This window comes from Cygnus olor, chromosome 8 (genome assembly GCF_009769625.2).
Source record: "Cygnus olor isolate bCygOlo1 chromosome 8, bCygOlo1.pri.v2, whole genome shotgun sequence".
NCBI classification, from domain to species: domain Eukaryota; kingdom Metazoa; phylum Chordata; class Aves; order Anseriformes; family Anatidae; genus Cygnus; species Cygnus olor.
The window spans coordinates 30971623-30999309 of NC_049176.1; the positions used below are offsets into that span (position 1 = coordinate 30971623).

General features: G+C 39.9%; 1 protein-coding gene across 9 annotated transcripts in view; it reads left to right on the forward strand.

Annotated features, from left to right (window-relative positions):
• The window catches only part of LEPR (leptin receptor), a 47942-nt gene that overhangs the window by 15108 nt on the left and 5147 nt on the right, over positions 1 to 27687 (forward strand). For 6 of the 9 annotated variants that reach the window (XM_040564995.1, XM_040564998.1, XM_040564997.1 and 3 more), the window contains 16 exons: positions 1398 to 1706; positions 2710 to 2827; positions 7333 to 7538; positions 8916 to 9061; positions 9150 to 9294; positions 11456 to 11752; positions 11927 to 12044; positions 15637 to 15836; positions 17928 to 18076; positions 18316 to 18475; positions 18564 to 18646; positions 19327 to 19543; positions 20698 to 20880; positions 21462 to 21557; positions 22117 to 22225; positions 22902 to 22977. In XM_040564995.1, coding sequence (XP_040420929.1) covers positions 1398 to 1706; positions 2710 to 2827; positions 7333 to 7538; positions 8916 to 9061; positions 9150 to 9294; positions 11456 to 11752; positions 11927 to 12044; positions 15637 to 15836; positions 17928 to 18076; positions 18316 to 18475; positions 18564 to 18646; positions 19327 to 19543; positions 20698 to 20880; positions 21462 to 21557; positions 22117 to 22225; positions 22902 to 22977 — 2612 coding nt within the window. Of the gene's footprint in view, positions 1 to 1397; positions 1707 to 2709; positions 2828 to 7332; positions 7539 to 8915; positions 9062 to 9149; positions 9295 to 11455; positions 11753 to 11926; positions 12045 to 15636; positions 15837 to 17927; positions 18077 to 18315; positions 18476 to 18563; positions 18647 to 19326; positions 19544 to 20697; positions 20881 to 21082; positions 21172 to 21461; positions 21558 to 22116; positions 22226 to 22901; positions 22978 to 23578; positions 27680 to 27687 lie in introns of those variants that run through there. The other 3 variants (XM_040564999.1, XR_005821913.1, XM_040564992.1) reach the window with 3 other exon arrangements.

Genomic DNA, 27687 nt, shown 5'->3' on the forward strand with positions numbered 1-27687 from the left:
GATTTACGGGATTTAATTAATCCTGTGGTATTGATAGTGGGATAAGAGAGGGGAGAGTATGTTTTTTAGGAGAAAGGTGACTTGGCAGGAATCTCTTCGCACCCCTCAGTTGACTCCGTGAATTGGGCAGTATGTTGGTTAACTGTCCTGCTTCATAGGCAGTCACGTCACTTACTCATTTGTTCGTTTTTTAATCATGTATTTTGGACTAATAATCTGTTCAGTCAACTGAATCCTCCACATGGTGCCAGGGAGCCTAATGAAGCTGATATTTACGGAGGCACAAACTCTTTTAAACGAGAGAGGAGAAAAGAGCAGAACCCTTCAGGAGCCTGGCATTACAAAATCCATGTAAAGACAAAACGAAGCACTTCAACACGCTGCGTAGTGACATGGTGTCTGTCCGCTTTTAACGTAGCGTGCATCTACTTTTAAAAAGCTTTCATTTTGTATTTTTACATTATTAAGCTTATGCACTGTTAATCGAACAGTGCTAGAGAGTTTTTTTTATTATTATTTTAGACGTTGCAAGGCATAGGGTATGAATTAATTTCTATCTAATGAGTGGTTTAAAATATTTATGCCCAAACTGAGCGAAAAGCTAAAAGCAAAGAAGTGCACAAATCACCGGCTTGCCTTTCTGTAACTGGAGCTTTAATCTTTGGAATTCATTCAGTGTTTTACAGTAAGCTATTTCCAAAAGCGATACGTTCATAATTCTCAAAATCACTGCTAGCGTAATTCAAGCCATGGCTTACCAACAAGAGCTATGACTGTGGTCGGAGCGCTTTTATTTTGAAGAATCTAAGTCTGATGGAAAGATCGTTGATTCTATGACCATTTTTTTCCTACATCTCATTTCCCAGATAATGCTCTGGCATTGCATAGTTGTGTCCAGTCGTATATTCTGGTAATACTGTTCTGTGGAATTTAACAGTTACAACGTGACTGTGTTATATTTACAGTGGGATTATTTTTTGCTGCAGTAATGGCACCATGTTATTAAGAGATGGATTGCAAAAGTCCCAGCAAAGTGTGTGAATTTAGAATTAGGATCTGGTGTATTTTGAATTAATAGAAGCCATTTTCCCCAAAGTGATGCTTCCCCTACAGTCGTGATCTTGACCTATTTGAAGAAGTTGAGAAAACAAAATGTTCGTTGTAGTGACTTTGGGAGAGGAAGCTGGCATTTGGCAGTTGTGACACCAGTTCCTGGGGGATGGTTTTCAAAATTTTTCTTTCCAGCTCAGAGGAGATAAGCCCCTGGGATTGACTTGATATTTTTTCTTCTGTAATGAAAGTCTTTCTGTATAACATCAGCCACTCCCTTCATTGTCAAGTGATAAGAACTTTTACCTTTATTTTTGGTATCTTTTCCTTTGTCTTTTTATTTGCAGGCTTCATTCATGCAGCAGTTGCCCGTTGTATGGTCCATCAGATTCTTCCCAGGAACTTTACATTACCCTGTATGTTGCTGAATGAGACAGTTTTGAGTCCTTTCTCTGCTGGAGTTGTAGAGAGCTGGTCTGGTTTGAGGACAGAGCGTGGAGCTGCTGAAACCAACCCTCCCTTGCTAATGAATGAAGAAAGTTTTCTGTGTTGCCTTTGGAGTGATAACAACATTGATTGTTCTTTGTACAGAGCAAGCATGCAGCCAAGGATGTTTATTCCTTCAGAAATAAGCATCTCTGCTTCTCAGGAAAGAGGTAGGTTTTTCAGTCAAAGGCATGGTAAGTTAGTTGTTCTCCAAAAAAACGGTTGTTGTGTTTTGGTTTTCTTTTAGTAGCTTTTTGTTGTTTATTTTAATGGGTATTAATTTTTATCCAGAGCAGACAGCATTGTATAATATATCGGAAGTCTGCAGTGGAAGGCAAAAGAACATGGTAATAGCACATATTTCATTCGGCATTTCTGTAGAAAGACAACTATTTTTTTTCCCTTTGAACAGGTAGCACTGCTTATGAGGACGCAAGCCCAGATCTTCACAGGTGTTTAAATGCTGTGGAAAAGAGTTTAAATTTTTTTTGTGGATGTGGGCTTTAAACTCCTTCAGGATGGAGGAGATGGGAGGAGGACAGCAAGTGCCTTCTTCCCTGACTGGATTGCTGTGCCTTAGTAAATATCTGTACATGGATTTGATGGAATTACTTTTCCTAGACTGTCTTTCTCCTTCTGTAAACCACACTATGCGAGCAACATAGGGACCTGGTGGTCTGCTGACTTAGGCAGAGTAGAATTCTGTTTTGTAAGTGTTGTCCCATGGGAAAAAAAATCTCTTTTAAAGACTGCCACATGAAATGTGCTGCAGTTGTGTATGCCGTACAACTGCATGTGTGAACAGAGTGTATACAGTGCGGCCACATAGAGGCTGTACGTGTTAGCAGCAAAATCTTCAAGCAGCAGCAGCTTCATTTCTTACTTTGCCTTGTTGCCTCGTCCCCGTGGCTATGTAAAATATATTCCTTCTCTAATAATCAGAATGCAGCAGGCTGTTACCGTACGAGTGGTTAGCCTTTTCTGTGTTTAAGGTTGTATACTGGTCCCCGGTTCAAAAAGGACTATTTATACACATTTGCATATGTGGGGTCCAGCCTTGCCTTCACGAGTATCTGTTACTTGTCTCTTTTTTAGGGAATTGTACTCTGGCTCTTCAGTTGTTCTTTGCTTTTAATATAGTTCAGAAATGTTTTCTCTCTTCCTTTTGTTTAGATTCAAATTGGAACATTGAATGTTGGATTAAAGGCAAGCTGGATCTGTTAGTTTGTAGCCTCCGGTTTTTGAAGCTACACTTGGGACCTGATTTGAAGGTTAATCTTTTATATGCTGTGTAAGTACAGACTTAAATTTCTCACTGTTGGCATTAGAAATCCGAAAGCATTTTCAAAAACATCAGCATTAGTCTCCCAGGCTTGCAGCACATTAGTAGCATTAGCTTTACAAGCAGATGATGCAGTTTATACCTTGCCTTATCTCAAAGTAATCAAAGGCAGTACAGAGGAAAGCATGTGGTTCTATTTTTGAATGAGAAACGATAAGCTTGGAGGGCCCCTCTCCTCTGTTCTTTCTGTGCTTCTTGAAGTGCTTTAATGAAATCCCTATTGACTTGCTAAAATATCTTTGCTTTTACACTTGCTTAATTCTAAAGCTGTGATCTTGGTTCTGCCTTTTTGATGCTTTTGACCATAATGTTTTCTCACAGTAATTATGTGACTTGGCATTGTATTAAATGTTGCTGTGATCACACTGGTGCTGCTGAGGGGCACTCACCTGCATAGTTGTCACCGTCATAAATACTCCATGTGATGGTAGTACATGGTAATCGTCCTGACTGGGGGGTGGGCACATCTTTGATACAGAACCCGTCTGATTTGATTGTAAATTGATCTATTTGATTCCGCTTCCAAAACCACACTTTCTCCTGTATTGTTGGTAGGTTGGAAGGAATAGTGTGAACATGCAGACTGAATTTCTTCAGGAAACAAGCTAAGTATAGGTAGCTGGCCATGCTGAATTTACAGGTGACAACTTGTGTTTAAAATACAGAACTGGATGACGGATATCGCTTACCACAAATTTATATCTGTAGTCAGTGTAGGAAGCAACAGTATTAATTGATAATAAGTGTGGTTGTTTAGTTGGCATCACGCGTTAAAGCTGAAACCAGATTTTGAGTGGGTTCCCACTTTGAGTGTTCCTCACTCTGCTTTGTGGCATACCGCTACGTGTGTGTTTGTGGGAGAAGCAGATCTGACTTCACCTCTGTTCCATTCAGTCTCAGCTGCAGCAGAAAAATCTCAGCCAGTAATCCTAGCATAGTAATCTGTATATTGATTTTTTTGGGTATGGCTAACATCCGTGGAACAGCAGATTCAGGTCCCAGCTGGTATGAAGAGGTTCTTTGTATTATGAAGGGAATTCAGTAACCATCGTGCGATTTACGAGAGGAGGCCCTAAAGGCTCCCTAGAGTACTTGTGGCATTTCTGCATTTGATTACTTTTAGCTGAAAAGGCAAAATGCAGTGCAGTCCCTGACACCAGAGAACATGTTTCAGTTCCAGGACTTAACATTAATATTTTTCTTTTAGGGTCCCTGTGTTGTGGGGGAACAGCTAGCAAAGCATTTCAGATTGTGCTAAGGTGACAGCTTCCCCTCTTGGCTTGCTGATACCTTAATGTTTTATTTGCATGAGCCAAAATACCTTGAAAACATTCCCAGTTTTAAAAATATGCATTCCTGGCATGTGTTACTCCCTGGGAGTCTGGAGCTTAGGCCAGAATTCTCACATATAAGACAAGCAATGTATGAAAATAATGACCTAGAAGAATCACAAAGTTTGAGTCCTCAGCAGTTTTAAGTTTTTCAGGATTAGAGGTGTGTATTTTTTATTTTACACATCCACAGTTTGCCTGCTTGTAGTAATACCAAGTTACTTTGAATAGAAAATGTTTTGTTCTGTCCGAAACAGTGCTATGATGGAGCTCTTACCTTCCCCGGCAGCGTGTCTTTGGGAGGAGAAAGATTACTCTGAAACATAATTAGACAAATTAGGTTAATTGTCTCCCAAAAGTGAATGATCTTTCCAGTTGCATGTATTCTAGGAATGCTGCAAACCTTGATGGTAATTACATTAACTGAAATCACTTAGCCTTAGGGATGCTTTTGCAGTGACACAGATGAATGCTCCCGGTTGAATTTTGAGCGCTGCCTATAATTTGCCCTTTCGGTGGATGGTGATGTATAGGGTGTGCTCGTGTTTCTGACCTGTTCGCAGTACCTGTGGGGCACTGCTTGACTTCTGGGCCTAGGCTCCTGTGTTCTGAAGGATAAATCACACAATTTACCTCCTGATGCCTCGGTTGAGCACATCACTTATACGTGGAGTGTTCCTTAGCTGGAGAATACGAACCTTTCCTTAGAGACTTGGCATCTTGTGAGCTAGGCAACCATCAGATGTTCTGTGATGGTAAGGGGCAGCTTGTTCAAAGAAGTGTTGACCTAGAGCTACTATACTTCACATGCGTTTATATATACTTATTGAAAGCCCATAGAACCCCAGACAGCCTTGCTCCATCAGTTCCTAATAAAGATTGCACTTGCACAAGCACGGTGTAGAGAAATACTGAAAGCAGTGTTACAGTGGTGACCTCATTTCTGGCAGGCCTTAACATAGCTACCCAAACGTGCTGTTGTACCTTTCTTGAAAATAGAATAATTGTATTTCTTGTATCTCTTCTAAAACAATTCTGACCCTTTGTTTTCAGTCAGATGTTCCAGTTGCAAGAAATAATTTGAACTTCTGGAGAGAGATTTTGCAGCTTCTCATTTAAAGTCTAAAAATTCAGTACAGGGCCACAGATTAATTTAGCAAAAATATCAACGCTTTCTGAAGTATGCGTGAAAACATCTGGGAGGCCTTAACTTAATTTGTTGACAAGAACTGTCCCTGCACAACTGAAAACGACGCTTGGAGTAGAAAAGAAAAGCAGGTGTTGGACATATGCCCATGTTAATTACACTGTGGCTCAGGGCAAGCATTATTATATTTTTTTCTCCTGTTGTGCTTTAGCCACTTGTTTCCATCTTAGTCACATCTCACATCGCCTTTGAACGTTTTCCTTCCCTTCTCTGTAAGCTATGGAAAGCTTAACTTCAGTTCACTAGTTTTCTCTTGAATGTCAGAGGTGGGCACTTACAATCTGTTCACAGAAGTCACTGTATTTAGTACCTGTCTGGTTTTTTTGCTCATCCCTCAGTGCCAAGACAAGTCTCTCTGATTCCCCAGCCAGCGCTATAAAAGCGAATGAGGACAGCAGTATGCACTTGTGTATTTGCTAAGCCCTCTGCCTTGCCTTCCCCCCACAGCAAGTTGGATGTGGCTACTGTTGTGAGATGTGAAGTGCTTCCTGAACTAGGATTTATAGCTCTCTGTGTGCTGCAAGTCTCATAGGAAACTCCATTTTTTAACAGCCTGTTGCTTTGTTTTAAGTTTATCCAGAGTTCCTCCTCTCACCCTACTGAATGAGGACACTGACCTCTCCTGAACTTCTGAGGGCTGTATAAGCATAAACTCCTCTATAGTCGGTATTTGCAGTTTGGGAACAATGGTTATTCTGTGGCTGGATCCATCTGCAGCCAAACTGGAGATGACAGGCAGCTCGTGCAATCCCTCGCTGTAGCTGTTCTCCAAAATACTTTGGCTTTCTGTTGTTCTGTTTGTAATCGAGACTCGTGTGTTTAGTCCTGGCTTAGCAATTTGGAATGAGGTGATGTGGGGGCCCCTCAGAAAGCTGTCATCCGCTGATCCACTCTTATCCCAAACTCGGTGTTGTGAGGTGGTCCCTGTGTCTTGCCAGTTCGCTGAAATGCAGAGGTCATTACCTTCTTTCTCAGTATCTGGCTATCTTCCCCTGGGAGTGCATCTGGCATCTGGTAACGTGGCTTAGAATTTTCCTTTGCTTTGCATAGTTGCCTGGAGAGGCAGTGAGGTGTTGGAGAAGCCTTCAGTGTACAAGTGAGACCTTGGTAGTTTCTGTCACGAAGGGGTGAAAGACGTGCCTGGTACGGACCCATTGGATTTTCTTCTGGTTGTGCCTGCATTCCTACGTAGAGCACTTTATACAGTAAATAGATGAAAAAATTTGTTTCTAGAAAACATCAGCACAAAATTAATAATTCTGGAGAACACAGGTGTCTGTTTTTTTTTTTTTCCTGAATAATGTAAGTTGTTGAAAATTAGTACTAAAGTATGTTCTGAATGGTGGATTTCTTTAGCCTGTTGTTATTACAAATACTGTTTTTCACTTGAATAAGAGATTTTATCTATTATATTACTTATAATGTTTATGGTAGCAGAAGCTAGAATGAACATTACATTTGTTTAGATTTTATTTTGGTGCCCCACAAGTAGGATTTCAAATGAAATCTCTATGGGAGTGGCAGAGAGCTGCATTTAGTCCAGGGTAGGGTGATTAACTTTGTGTGCTCAAGGAGTATCTAGTAATGGTTACCACCGGGATTTGGAAACTAGTCTGACTGAACTACAGGTCTCATCTAGTGTGGTAATGCATTTGTTTTAAGGTCAGTCCTTAGGAATACTTTTCATTAAATCATCTTATCTGCTTTAAACCATTTAAAAAGGGAGAAACAGCAAAGCAAATACAATTAGTTACAATTACTGTCTTTCTAACTTTTTTCATTACAGGTGGTTTTTTTGTTGTTTTTTTTTTTTTTTGAAATAAACTTTACCCAGAGGATAAATCTCCTCTATTGAAATAACGTTGAGGAAAAAAATCAATTTTTTTGTTGTTGTTCTGTTTGTTTTACTTTTGTAGATCGGATCTGCCGCTGGGAGATGCATCTACGAGCTCTCTAAAGGGGACTGCCGTGGCTGCTCAGTGTGGCTGCAGTGAGTATGGCAAGTGTGAATGCTGCGTGCCTTCTCCGAGACTCAACTACACCTACATCATGTGGCTGAAGATTGTCACTGGGGTAACACCTCTTTGGTCACCTTTGATGGCAGTCAAGCCCATAGACATCGGTAAGCATTACCTACGTTTTAAATGTTTTTTTTTTAGTGGGGAGCAGGATGTCTTTTGTGGAGAAGGAGTGCACAGGCAGAAAAGGAAAAGACTTGCTGGTGCTGTCTCAATTGTTCAGGATGGTGCCGTACACATTTCTTAGCTGTCTAACTCACGTTGAAGGTCTAGTACAAAACCACAGTCAGTAAAGACAACAACCTTCAACATATATGAGCTTTTATTTCTAATTGGGGCCTCTTTGTGCCTGAGTTTGGGGCAGTGGTGGAGGTTAACTTTCCGTTAACCTCCTCTGTTAAGTCCTCTGCTGAGGACTTAAATTGAAAAGTGAGGAAGAAAAAAAACTGTTCTTGATCTTACTTTGCAGTTAAGACTCTCTCTTCTCTCAAGCAGCTCTGTTGTTCTGATGCTTTCTTCCTTACACGTACAATTCCAGCACTTTCCAAGTTGAAAAACAGTCCTCTAGTATTTAATCAAGTGAAAACCCTACTGACATAACGAATTTGATAGGTGTTGCTCTCCAGTATGCACAGTTATTACAGATCTTGGCAAAGTTCAAAAAGGTAGGCACTGTCAGCTGAGGGGGAAAAATAGAATTTTTATAAACTTCTTTCTAACTGATGTGCTTTGCAGACAGAGCAAGCTAAAAGTCTCTGGGTGGGATAGTTTTGAAGGTGAGAGGTTGCATATATATCATGTTGCTTTTAAGTAACGCCACAGGAAAAAAATAAAAATTCAGAGTCAAGCATGCCAGTGTTTAAAAATGACATTATTAAATTGTTCTGCTTAGCGAAGTATATTTGAAAAATGCGTAATATTAGTATGTGCTCTGCCAAGATCTAGCTGAGTTAAAAATTAGTTGGAAAGTAAGATGCACAAAAGTGTGATGTAAAAGTTACGACTTTTTTGTTTTAAAAGCTATGAGCCTTCACCCACATCAGTAATTTCTGCTGGTCTTGAGTAAGTTAATTGCCTTGAGATGGTATAGAGGGTTTGGATTAGTAATAAAAAATAAGTTCTGACTTAGTGTACTGAGTTTGTACTGAAAATAATAGCAGTTGTTCAGTAAACTGAGTGAGGTTCCAGTAATACCACCTGAATGCGGTGACTTGAGCAAAGAAATCAGTGGCCACTTGGTATCTAGCCCAGTATTGCTAGGTGCAGGCTCTTACTCCAGCGAACCCCAGGGGAGCTGTAGGAGTACACTTCCCAGTAATATTACATGACATTGCTCTGTCGTACATTACCTGTAGAGCAACTCTTGAAAACTGAACTTAAAGAAAAGGCATGAAAGAAATTTCAGAATTGGTTAAGTCATTACAGCCAGCGGTCGCAGGCAGTGAGGTTAGTTGTAAACTTGTCAATTAATTTGTCCGCAGTAAAGCCTGAACCTCCTTTGAACCTGCATCTAGAAATGACAGAGAAAGGTGAAGTGAAGATCTGCTGGTCTGACCCCGTGCTGATGCCATATCCCCTCCAGTACGAAGTGAACATCTCTGGAAACGCAGGTCAAAACAGCTGGCAGGTGAGTCAGCTCAGCTCTGTCCCTCTGCTTTTCCCTTTCTTTTTCCTAAATTATTATGTGGTAGTAATGGCTTCTGATAATCCACTAGGTGGTTCAAGTTGCTTTAAACACCTCACTGGCCATAGACAATTCGCTGCTCGATTCCTCCTATTTCGCTCAAGTGCGGTGCAAGAATCGTTATGGTCCAGGGTTCTGGAGTGACTGGAGCACACCATATAATCTGAAATTGGGAGGTAGGTCATGCGCAGTCACCCTGAGTAGTAAGTAGGCTTTCAGAATACAATAGATTTTCCAGTTTGTTTTGTTTTGTGGAATCACTATATGTGAGTACGTTATCCAGGGAGGTGCACTACGCTATGTGCATGATTTGGGCTGAAAACTCCTCTGGAAACTCTTTAACCTGCTGCATCTCTTCCGACATAACTTTACCTGAGATCCTACTCTTTGCTTGGCATAAAATTTGCATGGAATGATGAATGCATGGAGACTGCACAGTCAGCTTCATGACACCTCCATGTGTGCCCTGTTACTTGCTCACCAAGCACCTGTTCAGACCCAGAAGCTCTTTTTCTAAGGGCTTTTCCATTTCAAAAGACAGCAGTGTTTAACTTCTACTCGATTTAAAAAAAAAAAAAAAAACAACAACAAAAACAAACAAACAAAAAAAACCCACCTTTCTCCTAATGCTTTCTCTAACTTTTAGTTTAGCACGAGGCTCTGTAGCTGAAGTAAAAGTGCAGAGTACAGACTAGGGTTTGTAGATTTAATGTAACCCATTTTGGTACCTAGGTGCATACGTGTACACCTGGTAGCTGTAGGCAAAATAGAGTAATGTTCTCTCAAGTACACATACACTCTTATTTTCAGAAGAGGTTTCTGAGTGTGTTGAGAAACAAATATGTATGTAAAAGAGGTAGATACTGTTAGATGTATTTATTTTTTATAATCCTGTTATGGGATATGCAATTGTATTAAACATACATCTCATCAGCAAAATAACCCCATTGTGATAAGCCTGATGTAGCGTAGAGGGAGTAATTTCTTCACTGCAGGAGGCTCAAATTGACATATTTTCCCAATGGCCAATGTTGGGATGAGCCAGTGGAAGAACAGTGGAGTGTGCAGCACGGCTGGTAGTTGTTAACAGGAATGCTGCCTTGAATTCAGGTGTGCAGGTTACTGCCAGAAGAGTATATGCTGTATATGCTGAAATCAAGCAGTTACATGTTTGTACAGCTGACTAGTTTCATGTTCTGATTTATATTTAATAAGAAAGTCTCCGACAATGACAGTATTTTAGGTCTTCTCTGCTATCTAAGAGGACCTGTGTTTTGGAAAAATGCTAAAAATATCTGAGGTGGTTCCTGAACTGCAAAAAGCAAGCCTGGCCAGTTAAGGAGTTCGGTGCTGGCTTTGAGTCTCTCTTGGACAAACTGTTCATCTTCAGCCAGTGTATAACACATGCAGCTTCCCAAAGTACTTGACTGATGGAGGCTGAGCTTATGCATGTGTACGTGCTTTGCAAAATCAGTGTCTTTATGCCTAGGTGAATTGCTTATTGAATCACTGCTACCATTTGGTATCAACTACGTTGTTCAGATTGTAAAGCAATTTTTTAGCGATTAATCTCCTGGTGACTTTAATAGGAGCAGGATTACTAACTATTGGAAAGCTTGATTTTTCTATGCTTCTGAATCGCAAATCTCTCAAAGCCTATGTTCCAGTATTACAGTCATGGTTCAGCTAGCATATGCCTTCGACATCCTTTCACGGTTCAGAGAGTTGGATATTTTTTTTTTTTCAAACCTAAACACTGCTCTTCACTCAATTGGATCTTCTCTCACTTCTACCTGAGGACAATTTTACAATTTTAACATCTGTGGTGTATGCACTGGTGAGTTGTGCTACAGAAGCTAACTCTTTCTAGGCTCCAAGTACTTCTTGCAGCATTCAAATAAGATGATTTTTCAAAAGTGGATAAACACACTCATTTAGTTGGACCTGATGCCTTAAAAAAAAGTGGGCTGAGTATGCAGTAGCAGTGTTGATCTGGTTTCCCAAGATTTAATTTGCAGGAGCCTATATGACTCTGTTTCACTTATGCTGCTGTGCATTGTTTTTCACTCTACTCCCCAGTGATTTCCTGATCATTTAATTCCTGTTTGCCTAGGGATATTAAAGATTATTTTTATCAGAATTTACAGACATAAGTTATAGGAGGAGACAGTCAACAGCCTATTTCTGCTCCTCTGCCCTGTAATGATTAATAATAATCAAGCTGGAAGAAGTAGGTGATTTAGAAATACAACTGGATAATAAAGATTTTCTATTGACATATGTTTTGTTGTTGTTGTTCTGATTCTAATCTCAATGGACTTTTTTCCTTCCTTGTAGCTGAAGTCTTGTACTTCCCTTCTAAGATACTGACCAGTGTTGGTTCTAATGTTTCATTTCATTGCATCTATAAAAACAAAAACAAGAACGTATTGTCAAGGAAGATTGTTTGGTGGCTGAATTTAGCAGAAGAAATCCCAGAAAGTCAGTATACGCTTGTGAATGATCGCGTAAGCAAAGTTACTCTTTTCAACTTGAAAGCAACAAAACCTAGAGGAAATTTCTTCTATAACGCATTGTACTGTTGTCATCAAAATAGGGAATGTCATCATAGATACGCTGAATTATATGTAGTAGGTAAGATTCCAGATGATTTACAATTATAATTTTGGTGCATTTTAATAGTAAGGTTAGAATATTTCAGTCTTAAACTCTACTTAGCTTTTATCAAGTAGCTATGTCTTGTAATGCATGTTTTACGTATAAAGAATTATATCTTTATTAATAAACATTTAATGTGTTTTTAATTAGATGTGAATATCAATATCAAATGTGAAACTGATGGGTACTTAACTAAAATGACTTGCAGATGGTCCACAAACCCAAACACTTTGCTCGTGGGGAGTTCCTTGCAGTTAAGATACTACAGGTGTGTATAGCTTTAAATGCACTCTTTGTTTGGAAAGTGCTACCCTGGAAATACTTTAACAGCAAAGAATTCTGAATAGTTGTAATTATGAAATGTGCAGTTTCTTTAAGCTGGATTTTTCCTCAGCTGGGACTCCAGAGGCATCAACCACATGTGCAGAACAGGGACTGTAGATATCTGAGCATGTAATGTGGATTTTATTTACCTGTTTTTGTTTTTTTTAGCATTTGTGAAACTTGTAGGTGCAATTCAGAAGCCAGTTCTGTAAATACAGTTTAAAAGTAGAACACAAATATTAAACAGCTCTGTTGTGACAGCAGGCCTGAATCTAATTGAACTAATATGCTTTTTAAGCTTTTATTTTTCTTTCAAGCCAGTCTTCCTTTCTGCTTGCATTAGATGACTGGATGTAAGTTCATCTGGCTCTTAAAGTGGATATATTTGCAAGTATCAGTTAGGAAAATCTTCTAGTTGCTTATTTCTACAAGCTGTAAGGAAATAATTGAAAAACAAAGCAAAACAACCAAACAGAAAACCCCACCTCCTAGTGAGAGTGACGGAGCACTGAGCACTAACCCAGACTGGCTCTAGCATCTCTGTCCTTGGAGATCTTCAGACCTCAACTGGACAGGACCTTGGGCAGCTTCATCAGGCTTTGACTTTAACCCTGCTCTGTACTGGGGGTTGGACTTCAGACCTCTTGAGGTCTCCACTTCATCATCAAGTTTTCCAGAACTTTTTTTTTCTACTTGTAGATAGTACATAAACATAGAGGAACAGCATGTATTTCATTCAAGATGAAAACAAAACAAAACAAAACTCACTTAGTTGGAGATAAACTTGATTCCTAAAGGGACTGTTGCTTTATGAAGGTAGTGTTTTTGGTGGCTAGAGCAATTTTTACTTTTCATGGTCTTGGTCGGGCATTTTGGCCTTGCTTGTTTTCAGATGGTTGAATACAAATTAACTTTCAAGTCAAGACCAAATTCTTATGATGATATGACAGTGAAAAAGCCACTGATGCCAATGGAATCTTCCCAGACCCAGTCCAACATAATGGGTCACAAAATGTCAACTTTTCTTGAGAAATGTTTGAACAAATGTTTCTAGAACTGTGAAACAGGTCTCCTGTTGAGATCCTCTGTTTTTCTGAGCTTTCCACCTTGTTTTTTTAAGAACTAGGAGTAGTTAAAGGACTAGGAAGGAGATTTCTTACTCTACAAAGAGAAGACTGAGTAAGCTCAAGGCAATGTTTTGTAGACAGCTAACATTACAGCTGTTTCTTTGCCTTTAGGCATCTGTTCTACTCTGCAGCTAACGTTTCTTCTTGTCCATGCCCCTACATTAACAAAGCAGTTCTTATAACCTCTACAGGTTCCTTCTTAGTTCCTTGGAGCTTTAATTTTTATTTTTTTTTCTGTCTTTTGGACACACAAGAAAACTGGGGTGGGTTGCAGAAAAAAAAGTTTAAAAAAGACAAAACTGATTATTAAATCAGTGATATAATCATCTTCATTCATACAATTAGTGCCTGTGAAAGTATTGCTTTACCATGAAATAAAAAGGATCCCTCTGAGATACTAACACATTGAGTTTGAGAGTTTTCCTAGAACCATGCTAGTATTTATACAAACAAGATAGACAGACAGCCCGTCCTGAGGAATAATCTTTTGTTTTACTGGACTCTTTGCTGGACTAGTTATGCAAAAGTTTTGCCAAAATAGGCTTAAATCAGTCCTCAGAGCCTAATCCTTTGGAAGGCTGGACTGTCTTTGCTAATGAAGGTGGGTTTAATTTCTGAAATATTATCATACCACAATAAATATTTCTCAGGATTTTGTGGACTAAAGCAATAACTGGAATGGTTGAGATTTCATGTGGAGACTTTTAGGGCAGGATTAGTGACTGACTGACTAGTAAGGTAGGTTTTGTTTTGACTGCCTTCACAAATATGAATGTAATGAGTGCACTGCTGGGCAGGGAGCCTGAAATAAACACTGTGCTGCTCTTGCCATGTCTTTTATTCCCACTTCTTCATTGTTCAGGTTTAGCTAAAAAAGGCGTGGTTGTTTTTTTTTTTTTGAATGCTACATGATAACCCGTCCATTTGCTGCAGTGTTCATGCCTGATGAAACACTGAACAGTAATACAACTGAAAATGCTTGCCAAATGCTAGTATTTAATATGATATTTCCTTCCGTCTGTTGGGTTGCTTTGTTTTGGTTGTTTGGGGGTTTTCTGAGTTTTGTTTGTGTCTGGTTCTGCTTTGTTAATACTAAGGTCTGAAAGATCAAATAAATAAATAAATAAAGTTCATGGGAAACCCACATGAATGTAATGACTACCAAAAAGTTTCAGGATAGGACTTTTTAAGATTTATAGCTATGAAAACAGCATCATCATTTGCATAGCATTCTATTGTATATTGTGAACAAAGATACAAAATGAACGTTTACTAGCCTGAGATGTGCTAAAATGGTCATTTTTTTAAAATTGTCCAAGCTTGTTTATGGGAGGCAAGGATAAATATACTGGAGTTGCGAGTGTTTTGTTAGACATAGGCAAGTCCTCAGGATAAAGGTTAGAAATTAAATGTGTTGCACTGACATCAGACGCATCAGATTTTCCAAGAGCACACAGCTATTCTTCTTACTGATGTGATTACATTTTACAGATGAAACCCCATGCTCTGTGATAATGTGGTGTGCTAGCTTTGCATGTTGGTGTTTTGTTTGCGTTGGCTTGTAATTGCGTCTTCCTCTACAGTCAGTGCTGCCAACAGCAACAGCACAGAAATGATCATCCTAGAAAAACAGAATGCTAAACGAAACCTTCAAAGCTCCAGACAAATGTTTAATCAGTATTAGCTATGTTGACAGGAAGAGGAAGGATTCAGCTAAGTCTTAACCTTTGTGGTCCGGCTGAATAGCTAATACCCGATCTGGCCACTCTTACCACAAGTCTGAGCTGTGCCCAGGCTTAGGAGAAATTTGGAAACTTGCTTTTCCCCCTCAGATAAGGTGTCACTGCCATTTTGTCCAGAGCCCAGGTCTCCTCTTCCGTGGCCAGATGTGATACTGACCACATGTGGGATTTTAATACCACCCTCTAGCATTGATACTCATTTGGGATTTCAGTCTCCTGGAGACTTCCCTGTGCAAATCTGTTTGGGCCACTTTGCCCTGGACATTAGGTGGTGTCTCAAAAGGCATATTCCTAGCTGGAGGTCTGCGTTGTTAAGGAAAAACACTCAAGTAACACGATTCATGAGTATTAGAGATGCCTGTACCTTTCTTTTTGTACCTCTTCACGTTGTTAGTCTGTTATCAAAAGATTTTGCACTGGGGAGAGCCTTCCACATCCTGCTGTTTTTTCAGGCTAAGAGCCAGAGCTTTAAGGAGTAACACCACAGTGTTATTTATCCATTCAGTGCAGACTTAGTTTGGACAGATCTTGAACTTATCATCAAAAAAATCACACGTTTCCAGTGACACCATCTGTATTAATTGCCTTCTGAGTTCTATTTTATTGATGTCATGAGCAGCTTGTTGTTGCAGTGTATTAACTTAATGTTTTTTTTCCTCTTTTTAAGGAGCAAAATTTATTGTCCTAACTTTCCAAGTATCCCTCCAGAATCAGAGGTGAAAGAATGCCTTTTACAGAGGAATCATTCTTATGAGTGCATATTTCAGCCTATTTTTCTTTTATCTGGATATACCATGTGGATAGAGTTTAAGCATTCGCTAGGAACACTTGAGTCCTCACCAACTTGCGTCGTTCCAGCAGATGTGGGTAGGTCAAGATTTCTGCACGTCTTTCTTTGCTTGTGACCTTGGATTTCATACCTTATATGGTATAGATAAAGTACTTCATAGCATTTTAAATGTATTACATTGTGGAAAGAACATAAAAACATAAGAGTTTCAGTGTCATCTTCTAAAAAACATTGGATTAAATGTTATTTCCATAGATTTTGCTTGGCACAGGAGCAGACTGTAGCTGCAGCTAGTACCTATAAAATGAAACATTCGGTTTTGCATGTTTGTCCTCAACTGTTTTGCAAAGACATCTACAGAAAAAAAAAAAAAAGAGTATTTTAAAAATCAGTCTAATTTTTAAGATTCTTGATAAGCTATCTTTTCTGCTCTTCAGCTGGTTAAGGTTTCCTCCTATGAGGAGAGCCCAGGAGAGCTGGGACTGCTCAGCCTGGAAAAGAGGAGGCTCAGGGGGATCTCAATGACTGTAAATAACCGAAGGGAGGTGCAAAGCCTCAGCCCTGCTGTGAATCTCTGGAGGCCCTGCTTTGTTGCAGTGTAGTGCTACATGTGAATTAGTTACACGCCTGCTCATTCCTGTTTAAAATCACAGGAACTGCTTATGTTCTTGCACGCTTTTGCAAAGTTTATTTTGCAACACACAGAGCGCTTAAGTGTGCGTGAAAGCTAGAGGCAGAAACAGCATTTGAGTGTTTTCAAACACTGCAAAATGTGCAAAGCAAGTCTTGTTGTCTGGTCCGTGAGTCAGAGCATTCGTTGGACTGTGTATTGCTTTGGACACAAATGTGAACATATGCAGAGAGAACACACTGCAGCTTTGGCTTTGTGTGACTTCTGCAAAAAAATTGTTCTACATCCATCCACAAAGAGGAAATAGCAGTTTTCCACCCACAATTAGTGTTTTCAATAGATAAGTTCCTTCTGTATTCTAGGTAGACCACAGAACTGCTACATGAAATAAAGCAAAGCAATACATATCTATTTGGGGGGCGGGGAGAGAGAAGTGTGCACATAACATAAACTAAACCAAACTATGCTTTTCATTTCAAATTTTAAATAGAGTGAGCAAAAAATGAATTTATAGGAAGGAAATGAGATGTTTAATGCATTTATAGCTAAGTGGGGTACGGGATTTAGCATTTGATTATTACTATTTTGGTGGCCTTGTGGTTTTCAGGGTTGCTTCTGTCTAGTTCAAAGAGGATTGTTTGGCAGCCTTGAGCTTCAGAAATAAAAGTGGCGTAAGGGTTGGTGGGGGAGGTCCTGCACTTTTACTGCTTAGAAAATTTGCCAAAAAACCTGGTGCTTGCCTGCATGGCAGCTGTACTGTTAGCCTGTGTCAGGGGCTTCTGTGCTCTGCGGGGTGTAACAGGTTGGTTGGCTGTGTTCTTCTGGGGGGAGGTAGTGGCTCTGTGTGATGCTGCCCAGTGAGGAGTGCTAGCAAGTGCAGGCTTTCAGCTGCAGCAGCCCACAGACCTCCAGGAGGCTGGTTTACTCAAGCCAGCCCTTCAAGGAAAAAGCAATGAATGGAACTGACCTACATTGGATGGAGGATGCTCTGTATTGTCGTAAAACAAAACCTGTGCATTCTGGCCTTGCCCAGGATTTAAAGCTTATTTCAAGTTTTTTTTTTCTTCTTTTTTTTTTTTCTTCTTCCTCACCAGCTAAGTGGTCAAAAACAAATTTATTCTAACTTTGCTTTGTTAGCAAACTGGGGCTTTCTGACATTCACATCCAGTTTGTTGGAGAAGCTCAGTTCTGATGAAATTTTCAGTAAAATAAAACCTTCACATAAAATCTCCATTAATGTTTGTATAAGCCTGCACTTTCCACATCCTTTAGAAGATTTGCCTTTCTGGGCCACATATGCTTCTACTTTGTATACTGGGGCACCCTATTAGTGCCAGGCTGCATCTTTTGCCGTTAGTACCAGGGGATGAATTGTTGTGTTTGGTTTACGATCCGGCTTTACCTGGAGTAGCAGAGGCCATGATGTTACCTGCCACCCTTGGGAAGGAAGAAGGTAGACCACAATGACTTGATTTAATGAGAAATGTCAGTGCAGATATTAGTCTTTTTTTTTTTTTTTTCTCTTTCAATTTTCTAGTGAAGCCACTTCCTCCCTCTGACATTAAAGCAGAGATCACCAGAAATGATGGGCTGCTGAATGTGAGCTGGACAAACCCTGTGTTTACAAATGATGATCTTAAATTTCAGATTCGGTATGCTGAGAACAGGGAAGAACTAACATGGGAGGTACTGATTTTTTAAAATCTGTATTGAAGTGTGAATTGCTGCAGTGTTATTTAGTGTGTCAGCTAGGATTTACGGAGTTTGTTGTATTTAGTGAATCACAGTTCTGAGCATTGCATTATCTAGCAAAGGATGTGACTGAGAAGGCCACTTTTCACTTGATTTATTTTTAGGAGTTTTGATCGTAACAAGTGCCTAAACAACCTTTTTTCTTACTCTGAGTATTTTGACTTCCGTTACAGCTGTATGAAATTTCAAATGTGCCAACAAGATCAGCTATGATAAAGGTTCAGAAACTCTGTGTTGAGTATGTTGTTCAGGTCCGCTGCAGAGCACTGGATGGTTTAGGTTACTGGAGCAACTGGAGCAGATCAGCTTATGCAGTTGTGAGAGATATCAAAGGTACGTGTGCTTTCAGAGCATGCTCTGATGCTCGGTCCAGTTTCAGACTCAGATGTGACACTGTTCTTTCAAAACTGTAATCTTGCAGCTCCCTTACAAGGCCCTGAGTTTTGGAGAGTTGTTGTTGAAGATCCAGCAAGGAGGCAGAAAAATGTTACCCTCCTGTGGAAGGTGAGAACACTTAGAGTTTGGTCTTTCACTTTGAAAGATACATGACCCAAAAGCATTGGTAGAATTAATGAAATTGATAAGCACATGCTTCCCTGCCCTGAGAGGCAACCTGGGGTGGTCACTGTTTACAGGACTTGGTATGCAGCATGCTTGCAGGCTTTGGCTGCCAATTTCTACTAACCGAGTTCTCTGAGCAGAATGTGCCACTGAGTCCTAGACAGCTGCCTGTACAAACACCTCGGCAATGGCGTGTAAACTGGGCAAAGCTGTGTTAAAAGGTTAACGCAGGATAGAGGGGAAAAAGTACATCAGTGACTGGCCACTCCTGTTTGTCTGTGCAGCGATATTAGGTGTGCAGTCATCTGTATTTTTCAGTCCTGGAAAATGCTAACAGAAAATTGTGAACTGTTTGAGGAGTGTGAAAGTTTATATTTCCTTGTATTCCCCCCTCCCCCCCCCCCTTCAATGGAAAGATAGCAGGTAAGGGTGCCAGCTTTCAGACAGAGAAGTTAAGTCTTTAAATGGACTACAGTGTCTTTGCTAAAAGTAGACGGTCTATAAAATATCTTTCTTGGGTCACGTTTTCTTAGAACTCTTTAAAACCAACATCTTCTGCCCAAATAATGTTTCCTTTTGAAATCAAAGACTGGGAAATTAATTAATGCCAATGTTTGCTGCAGCCACTGATGAAGAATCACTCATTGTGCAGTGTGAGCCGATACATTATAAAGCATCAGACATCAGAAAACGCCACGTGGTCAGAATATGTCGATAAAGGCACTACCTGTTTATTTCCATGGACTGAACACACACATACCATTACAGTTTTAGCCATGAATTCAATTGGAGTTTCTTCAATTAATTTTAATTTAACTCTATCACAGCAATTGAGCACAGGTAAGAACACCAGTTAGTTACCATTTTGCGATGTGGAATATGTTAGGAATTCTTGTGATGCTTTTGGGAAAAGCTTTCTTTGTAATAAAAATCCCTTTGTTAAAAGAAAAATCATGATATGTTCACCTGTATTATGGGAATCAGATTCTGTATCTCTCCAACAGATCTATTTGAAAAATGAAATTTCTATCACATGAAAATTGTAATGAACTTTAGATTGGGAAAAAAGTCGTCCTTAACAGTTGTCCTTCACTAACAGAATCTAAAGTAATTGATCAAATAAAAATGAAATCATACCGTAAAACTGATCTTTCATCCTCTTTGTCTTGGGAACACCCAGCATTCCTGCTAGGGAATGTTTTGTTGTTTCCAAAATGAAATGTGGTCTAATTTCTCTGGCTGCTCACCTGACAGGGTGCCAGAGTGCATAGTTCTCAGAGGTTTGGCTTTACTCCCTGGGCAGCCTTTTCATCGGTTCAGCTGCATTCTGCTTTATTAATAAAATAAAGGCTATCGGTTCTGACAATTTCAACTGTGTAACATTCATATGCAAATATATAACGTGGGAAACGTTACTGCAGTCTATTCATAGAACTTTACAGCTGTAATGCAATTTTAGAAGCATTTTTATAGGTAAAAGTCTTTCTGGTTGTTCTGGAAAGCCTGTAGTTGGTGGCAGATGTTAGGGGAAGCATTTGTTTGCCTGGACTGTGATCTGGGTATCTTACTTAGAGAGATTTACTGGGATTTAGCTTACAGGCTCCCAGTGTGTGTTTTACTAGCTAAATGTTGACAGTCCATTTGTTGATAATTTCTTAGCTAAGCACTGATAATTAAGGCGGTACATGTGAGAACCAGGCTATTTGTTTAATGTTTGGTAAGAAACTTGTTCTGTTTAGCGTTCGGGATTAGTTGGTGTGAACCACGCTTCACTGGCTTAAAGAGAATTAAGTTTGCTTACGTGAACTAAGGATCAAGCTTTATTGTATAAAAATAAAAACAAACAAACAAACAAAACCACAAAAAACTAAAGTAAATAGTGAAGCTCCAAAACTGTCACGCATTTTACAGTATGCACCTCTCCTGCTAAGCCAGCTCTCATCTCACCTCTGTCAGAGTTCACGTAATTCACTCTTTTGTCCTTGTTTTGTCAGTGAATGCTGTGCAGTCACTCGTTGCTTACCCAGTGAACAGCACTTGTGTGATTTTGACTTGGACGCTTTCACCTCACACATATGTGATAACATCTTTTGTTATTGAATGGAAAAACCTTAACAAAGAAGAGGAGATGAAATGGGTGCGAGTTCCTCCGAATACTAGTAAATATTATATTTATGGTGAGTGTGTACTTGAAAATGTAATGCATTAAGTTAATTGTTATTGAATAGAAAAATCTAGCAGTTTTCTGAGTTCTTACATTTCTTCCCCCTATCTCTGTTTGTGATTTATATTTTTTTTATGGTAAGGAACAGTAGAACAATTTTTAATTATTGTTAGTGGACTGACTGTAAAGGACTGACTGTTGCATTCATAATCCAGGTTGACAAAGAATGAAGCTCAGGTGTGTGTTCATTTTTTGGCAATACGATAAAATTAGTTCTGGAATACTGACCATACCAGCTAATTATGTAAGTTAATATGTGTTAATTCCATCTGCATTTTTGGCTTTAATCTTAGAAAATTTTATAATAGTTGCATAAAGGTGCTAATTCCATTGAAAAAAATAATGCTAGATTATGCTGTAAAGATTAATAGTTTTAATCTTTTGATATTACAGTGCATATCTATAAAAGATAGCTTTTGTTATGACCCCTCTGGGCTGGTCTGAACTCTGATATGTGACCAGAGCCTCTCTGGAAGTCACTGTTTAATAGCAGGGTAATAGTTTTGATTCAAAAGGCTGACTTCTTCTTTCCAGATCACTTTATTCTTATTGAGAAGTACCACTTCAGCCTGTACCCCGTGTTTGCTGGAGGAGTTGGCAAATCCAGAGTGACAGATGAATTTACCAAAGGTGACTTAACGGCATCTTTCTTCATGTTATGAAATAGGAGCTTGATAGTAAAAGTTAGGTTTAAATGTGGAAGAAGTCTGTAGTTTATCAGAAGAAAGTCAATAATAAGGTAACTTTAATACATCTATAAACTGCTCGAGATTTCAGTTGCTTTAATTTGAAAACTGTGTGAAGTTAATTGAGGGAGGGAGGCAACTGAATTCCCATCAACCTAACTTAATAGCTGAGATCCTAGGTCTCTGTGATTCTTCATTCTCCAGTTATGGGCTATTCTCTTATTTTATGTGCTCTGATTTCATTTCCCAATAACAAGGGAGCAGGGGGGACCTCCCCCAGCAATGGAGGAGTCACCTCTATTTAAAATAATTCGTTCCCTTTTGTCTGTTTGTTCTCAAGGTAAAAGTTCATTGATCTGCAATAAAACTTTATCAAGTTTTTTTTTTTTTTTTGAGGGAGGGCATACGCTGTTGCTTCTCCTGTTTATATAAATGTTCGTTATTTCCTGTTTACAAACTTTTCAGAAAAATTATTTCTCCTGCATTATCTGCATCCCTTTTAGTTCCAGATGGATATGAAAACCAGAATAATGCTAGCCTCTATATGGTTCTGCCAATAGTTATTTCAACCTTGGTTTTGTTGCTTGGAGCATTGCTGATTTCACAGCAAAGGTAAGTTCATTTTTATATAAAAGTCACGGCCTTTAGAAGGTGATGCAGCTTAGCTGGCTGTCTGCTGAACTGGTGGCCAGTGTCTTTCTGGGGAAAGCTAGGAATTATTTTTATCACTTGTACTTTTGAGATGTACTCAAAGGCAGTGGACTCTGGAATATAGCACCAAGAATTTAAATGTCTCGAGTGCACAAGCTTGTTACCTTGTAAAAGTCAGACCTTCCAGGGCTGGTGTCCTTGTGGTAAGGTGATGATCTTTTTCCCTGTTCTTTTTCCCTTGGAAATACCACTTCAGCCTGTACCACACACTGCTTACTTTTGCAGTGTTTTGTGGACAAGCTAATGAGTGTCAAGTGCTTTGAAGCACTGTGTGTCCCAGATTTAATTGTCATCGCAAATAAAGCCAATTAAAAAAAAAAAATCTGAGTTTTGTGGAATGTGGGTTGGGATCTTACTCAGCAAAGACTGCCTGTACATTTCATAATTTACAAAACTGCCATATGATATCTCACTTTGTTATTTTTCTATTGAATTTTGACCATCTAGAATATCTGAAATGATCGTTTCATTGTCACAGTTCTAGATAAATAAAATCACGCATGTTCCCTTTCTGACATAGCAAAAGTACAGAATGTATGAGAACAGTACCAACTCCAGAATTTACCTAATATTTCAGAATGAAGAAGCTGTTTTGGGAAGATGTTCCAAACCCCAAGAATTGCTCCTGGGCACAAGGAGTTAATTTTCAGAAGGTATGCATTTCCCTGGTGATGCTTCTTCCCCCACCCTGTGGGTCAGGCTGCTCTTTGCTCAGTAATGAACTCTACGTATTGGGTAGACCCTGGAACCTCTGAAGTTAGTAATACAGCGGATCTGTCAGCTGTAGAAAGTTCTTTCAGCTGCAGAAATGGGCTAGGACCAGAGACCAGCATCTCTCTTGAATGCAGGGGTGTTTAAATTTCAGGGCTATTAGTAAATCAGTTGTAGAATCAGAGTGTGCCCCGTAGGTGTAATGCTCATTTATCTCATTGAGTGCCACATTTGCATCAACGGCCATATATTTTGCTGGGGTAAACTGCCTCTCAGCACATGAATCAAGAGCTGTGATGTGATGGGCTGTGGCAGGTAAGAGCCTTTACATGGACTTAGCCAGTTTGCAGCAGAAAACAAAGTTTCTCACGGTCTTACGGGTTGACAATGGGTAATTGCTGAAACAATAATCTGAATTCAGGCCTGTTACTACTAAAAGAAAGAGCACCTCATGGCAGAAGATTTTTTTTCAGGTATTTAATTTGCATTCCCAGTGAAGGTTTCTTTTCTCATCTTTAATTTTATTTCATTTCATTTAAACAGAGAATGGACATTCTTTGAAGTCTAATCATGGTCACTGCCTGCAGAACCATTGGGCCAGCTCCCAGGCTTCCTATACAGAATTGTTAGAAGATTTTTCTATTTATATTCAGAAGACAGGAAACAGATACAATACAATGCTGATTTGCTTAAATATAATGAATCCTGCAAGTAGCTCTGTCAAAAATCTAAAATACCCTTGCAAAAATTAGGAGTAAGTGCCATGTTACAGATCAAAAGATGGTTTGTCACTTGCGTAGGCAGAAACACTTTAGATTTGGTGTTTTTAGTGCCCTGCTGACTAAGGCTGTGACTAGCAACGGGTTCGATGCTTTCAAGCCCCAGCCTTCAAAAGGAGTTGAAAGAGGAGTTGAAAGGCCTTTCCCAGGATGCAGCTGTGGAAGCAGAGATATCAGACAGGTTTGGGATTTATCCAGTTGAAAGCAAGATCTGCCTAGCTGTTGGCTTCACATTAAAGTGTTTTTTTGTTGTTTTTTATTTTTCTAATCAAATATTTGTTCTAGTCGAGAGCTAGCTTAGGAGTTCCCACTGACTCCAGGCACATCGAGGTGATCGGATCTTGTATTTGCACAAGTACAGGGTTCTCCCATTAAGGTCTTTCGAAATTATATATATATATATATCTGGGTGCAGCAGCAACTCAGAGAATGCAGAAACTGTGCCTTGTGCCTTGCTTGATTTTTCCTTGAAATTCCAATATGCATGCTGTTTATCTGGCTTCTTCGTTCATTATCGTTTAAACATGCAGCCAGGTCAGTGCAGATGCCTGAATAATCTGACGTTACATCTGTGTTGGGGAAGATGCAGTCGTGGTCTGACAGAGGACGAGCGGGCGTTCTCCAGCCTTGCGGCAGCAGTCACGTTGGCTGGCGGTAGCAGAGCCTGTGCCTCTTGGCTTGGTCTGGAAAGCGAAGTGTGCTGTCCCTGTGCGGTTTGTTAAATCCCAGACCGGGCTGACGTGTCTGCTTCCATGGCTGCATCCTGGGAGGGGCTGGGCTCTTCGAACAAATAGCTGTGAGTTGCAGGAGTATCAGTTGCACCAGCACACCTGTATTTGTCTGTTTAATCTTTTCATCTGTAGTGACAGGAGCTCGAGACAATCCTTATTATTCCAGATTGCAAAGGTGTATGAAATTTGCACGGTGGATTTGACACATTGGAAATGATTCTCCTCACCAACTGCTAGAGCTGAAATAAGTGTATCGAAGTTGATGATGTTTTTAACTAGGAGGGGAAAGTCATGCCCATGCTGACACGCTGGTGATACTGCTCCGTATTCATATGCCTTGTTCCATAATTAATTGGAAAGAAATGATGCATGCAAGTATGAAAGAAATTGAAGTTTGACATGAGTTTTGACAGCTTGTTACATAGTAGAAAGCATGCCTCTTTGGTACGGTGTACTAATCTTACTGGAAAATATTGCTTAATGTTAATTGCACTGAAGGCATAGTGCCCGTCCCCAGATGAGCATGATCACCTCTCGCTAGTTTCATGATGTCCGAGGCTGAAACACGTTCTTCAAAGCAGTGTGTTTAGGGTCAAATTCTGCATTTGTACGTATGCATGCAATTTCCACTAGCGAAAGCAGTGCACAGGACTGGTATGGTATTTTCCCCTCACTGTAATAACCATTGATTACACAAACAGCCTGGATACCACTACTGGAAAGTTCTGATGTCTTTCTGAAGGCATCTGCTGTGGAACACATTTTGTCTTGGTACATAGCCATACTAAATCCTTCAGTCAACATCTAATCATTACCTTGTATGTCCAGTACAGCATATTGGTATATGGTACTCCTGAACTGCATTTATAGAGTATTCCTTTATCGGGATTGTATTGCTTACAGTAGCAAGAGATTAAAATCACAATTTAAAACAGGCAAATCTTGCATCTAGATTCAGTCTTGTGAGCTTTTACATAATGTCAGAACCATGAAAATTTCTGTTACTTGCTCAGTAAAATAAACAAAGTTTTAGTGCCTGCTGTTGTAGAATACTAAAGCACAAGTACACTTGCTTTCCAAGAAAATTCGTGTAAATCCTTCAAAGAATGATGCATATCTAAATTACCCTACCAAGTCCATGGGGTTACTTGCAACATGTAAAGCTAAAAGCCTGTACAGTCACAATCTGGTCTTGATGGAATTAGGCCAACAGCATATTTTGCTGTATCTGTGTTTAGCAACTAGAGTGCAAAATATTTTCGACTTGAACCTGTCTCAGGCGTGGTAACTGGTGTACAGAGATAGTCTTGCTTCTGACAAGTCTGTGACAAATGCAAGGTAAAACCTAGACTGACCAGGAGGGCAAAACACAACATTGCTTGAAATTCCTTCTTTGTTTGGATCCTGTTTCATCTGGTCAGCAGAGTTTGGGAACTGGTGACCTGGGACTGTGATTTTTGTCCTGCGTTTTACAGAACTGCTCTGCCTGTTGTTTAGCACACTTTGTGCGCAGATTACACCGTACGTGTATATACTGTGGAAATCCAGCGCTGTTCACCCAGCTTACTCTGTAATTCTTGATGTTTTGTTTTCTCAGGATGATGCTGGATTATACATTGTATTTGATCTAACTTGTTTTAATAAGTGACATCTGAGCTGGCAGATGGAGGCTTTTGCCAAACAGCCTACCTGTCTTTGAATGCGACGGATTTAATCTCTGCAGGCAATACTATTGACGTGTTTTCTGTGGTGCCTATATGCATTTATAAGAACAGATACTGGAGGCGGGGGTGAAGAAGGAAGCAGATTTTGGAAGGAGATAAACCGTCCCTGCTCAGGACGAACCAGCTGCCGGTTGCAGGAGGGTAGTAGTGGCAGGAGGGCCGTGTGGTGGTCTGGTTGTTCCAAAGCTGCCGGCTGGCCTCTGTCTCCTGTTGGAAAATGCTGCTGGGGCAATGTCCCCTGCCCGGACCACTTGTCTGCTGGACACAGCAGTGCCTGTGCAAGTCCCTAGCAAGCCTGTGAGGGAGCAGGTGGCTGTCACTGGGCAGTGTAAGTTAGGGTTGTTACGGCTTGATACGCGCAGCATCGTAGCACTCCTCAGCTCCTTTCAATAGCTGGCCAGTTTTCTGTGTGCTGCCTGACACGATCGGAAGCCTGGGAGAGATGCCAGTGTGGGAAGGTGATGGGCTCGTGGGGGCAAGTACCAGAGCAGGTAGAAACCTGCTCACAGGCTTTGCCACACGAGGGCATTGTCACTGCTGGTAGCTAGGCTGAAGCAGCAGCCCGAGCCGTGGAAGTTAGTACGCTCTTTCTATAACTGCATACCACTCTAAGTATTTTGACACGTTCCTAGTTGTTTTGGCAGCTTTCCTGATGTAAAATATGGTTTGCTAATATACACAAAATCTGTTTTAATCTATTTGTTTTGTCTTGAATTCCTTAGGAAATATATGTTCTTTCAAGTGAATTTTCCTTTGTAGCTAGGAGTTCCTGTTCTGTTCAGCTCATGCTGTTGTATATTTTACATGTGTATATATATTAGGTAGTAGCAAAGCACACATTTCTCCAAAATAAACGTGTTTCTCTTCGTGCAGTTCAGACATACAGCTGTTACGTAGATGGGAATGCTCTAAAAACACAACAGAAAGACTGAATTTGACCCCAAATAACATAATCCTAGCAGGAGAAGTTATTTTGGCGTGTATACGATTTAAGATGATTTGTTTATACAATCTAAATAAAAAGCCAAGAAAATCTAAGGGTATAAGATCTTTGTCTTGCAAAGCACTCGCGTGTGTTTTTAACAATACGTGCATGTTGATTAATGTCGAAACGTTTGGGACCACTCGGCTGCTTGTATTTCAGCTTAAACCATACGCTGTTGTGGCTGGAGTACTGAGCGCTTCACAACACGCTTGCTTTGCAGCACTTGCCACACAAAGAGGTTCTCGCTTTGTCTTTCCCCTCAGTCTTCACCAACGCACAGACATAAAGAAAAGGGGAGATGATTTTAGGGGATTTTCAATTATATGCGCTCACTAAAACGGTGGAGGTTTTGTCTGTGATTCTTAAAATCAGTAACTTCATACTGAAATAAAGCTATTAAGTAGTAGATGAGCATTAAAATATATCTTTTCTT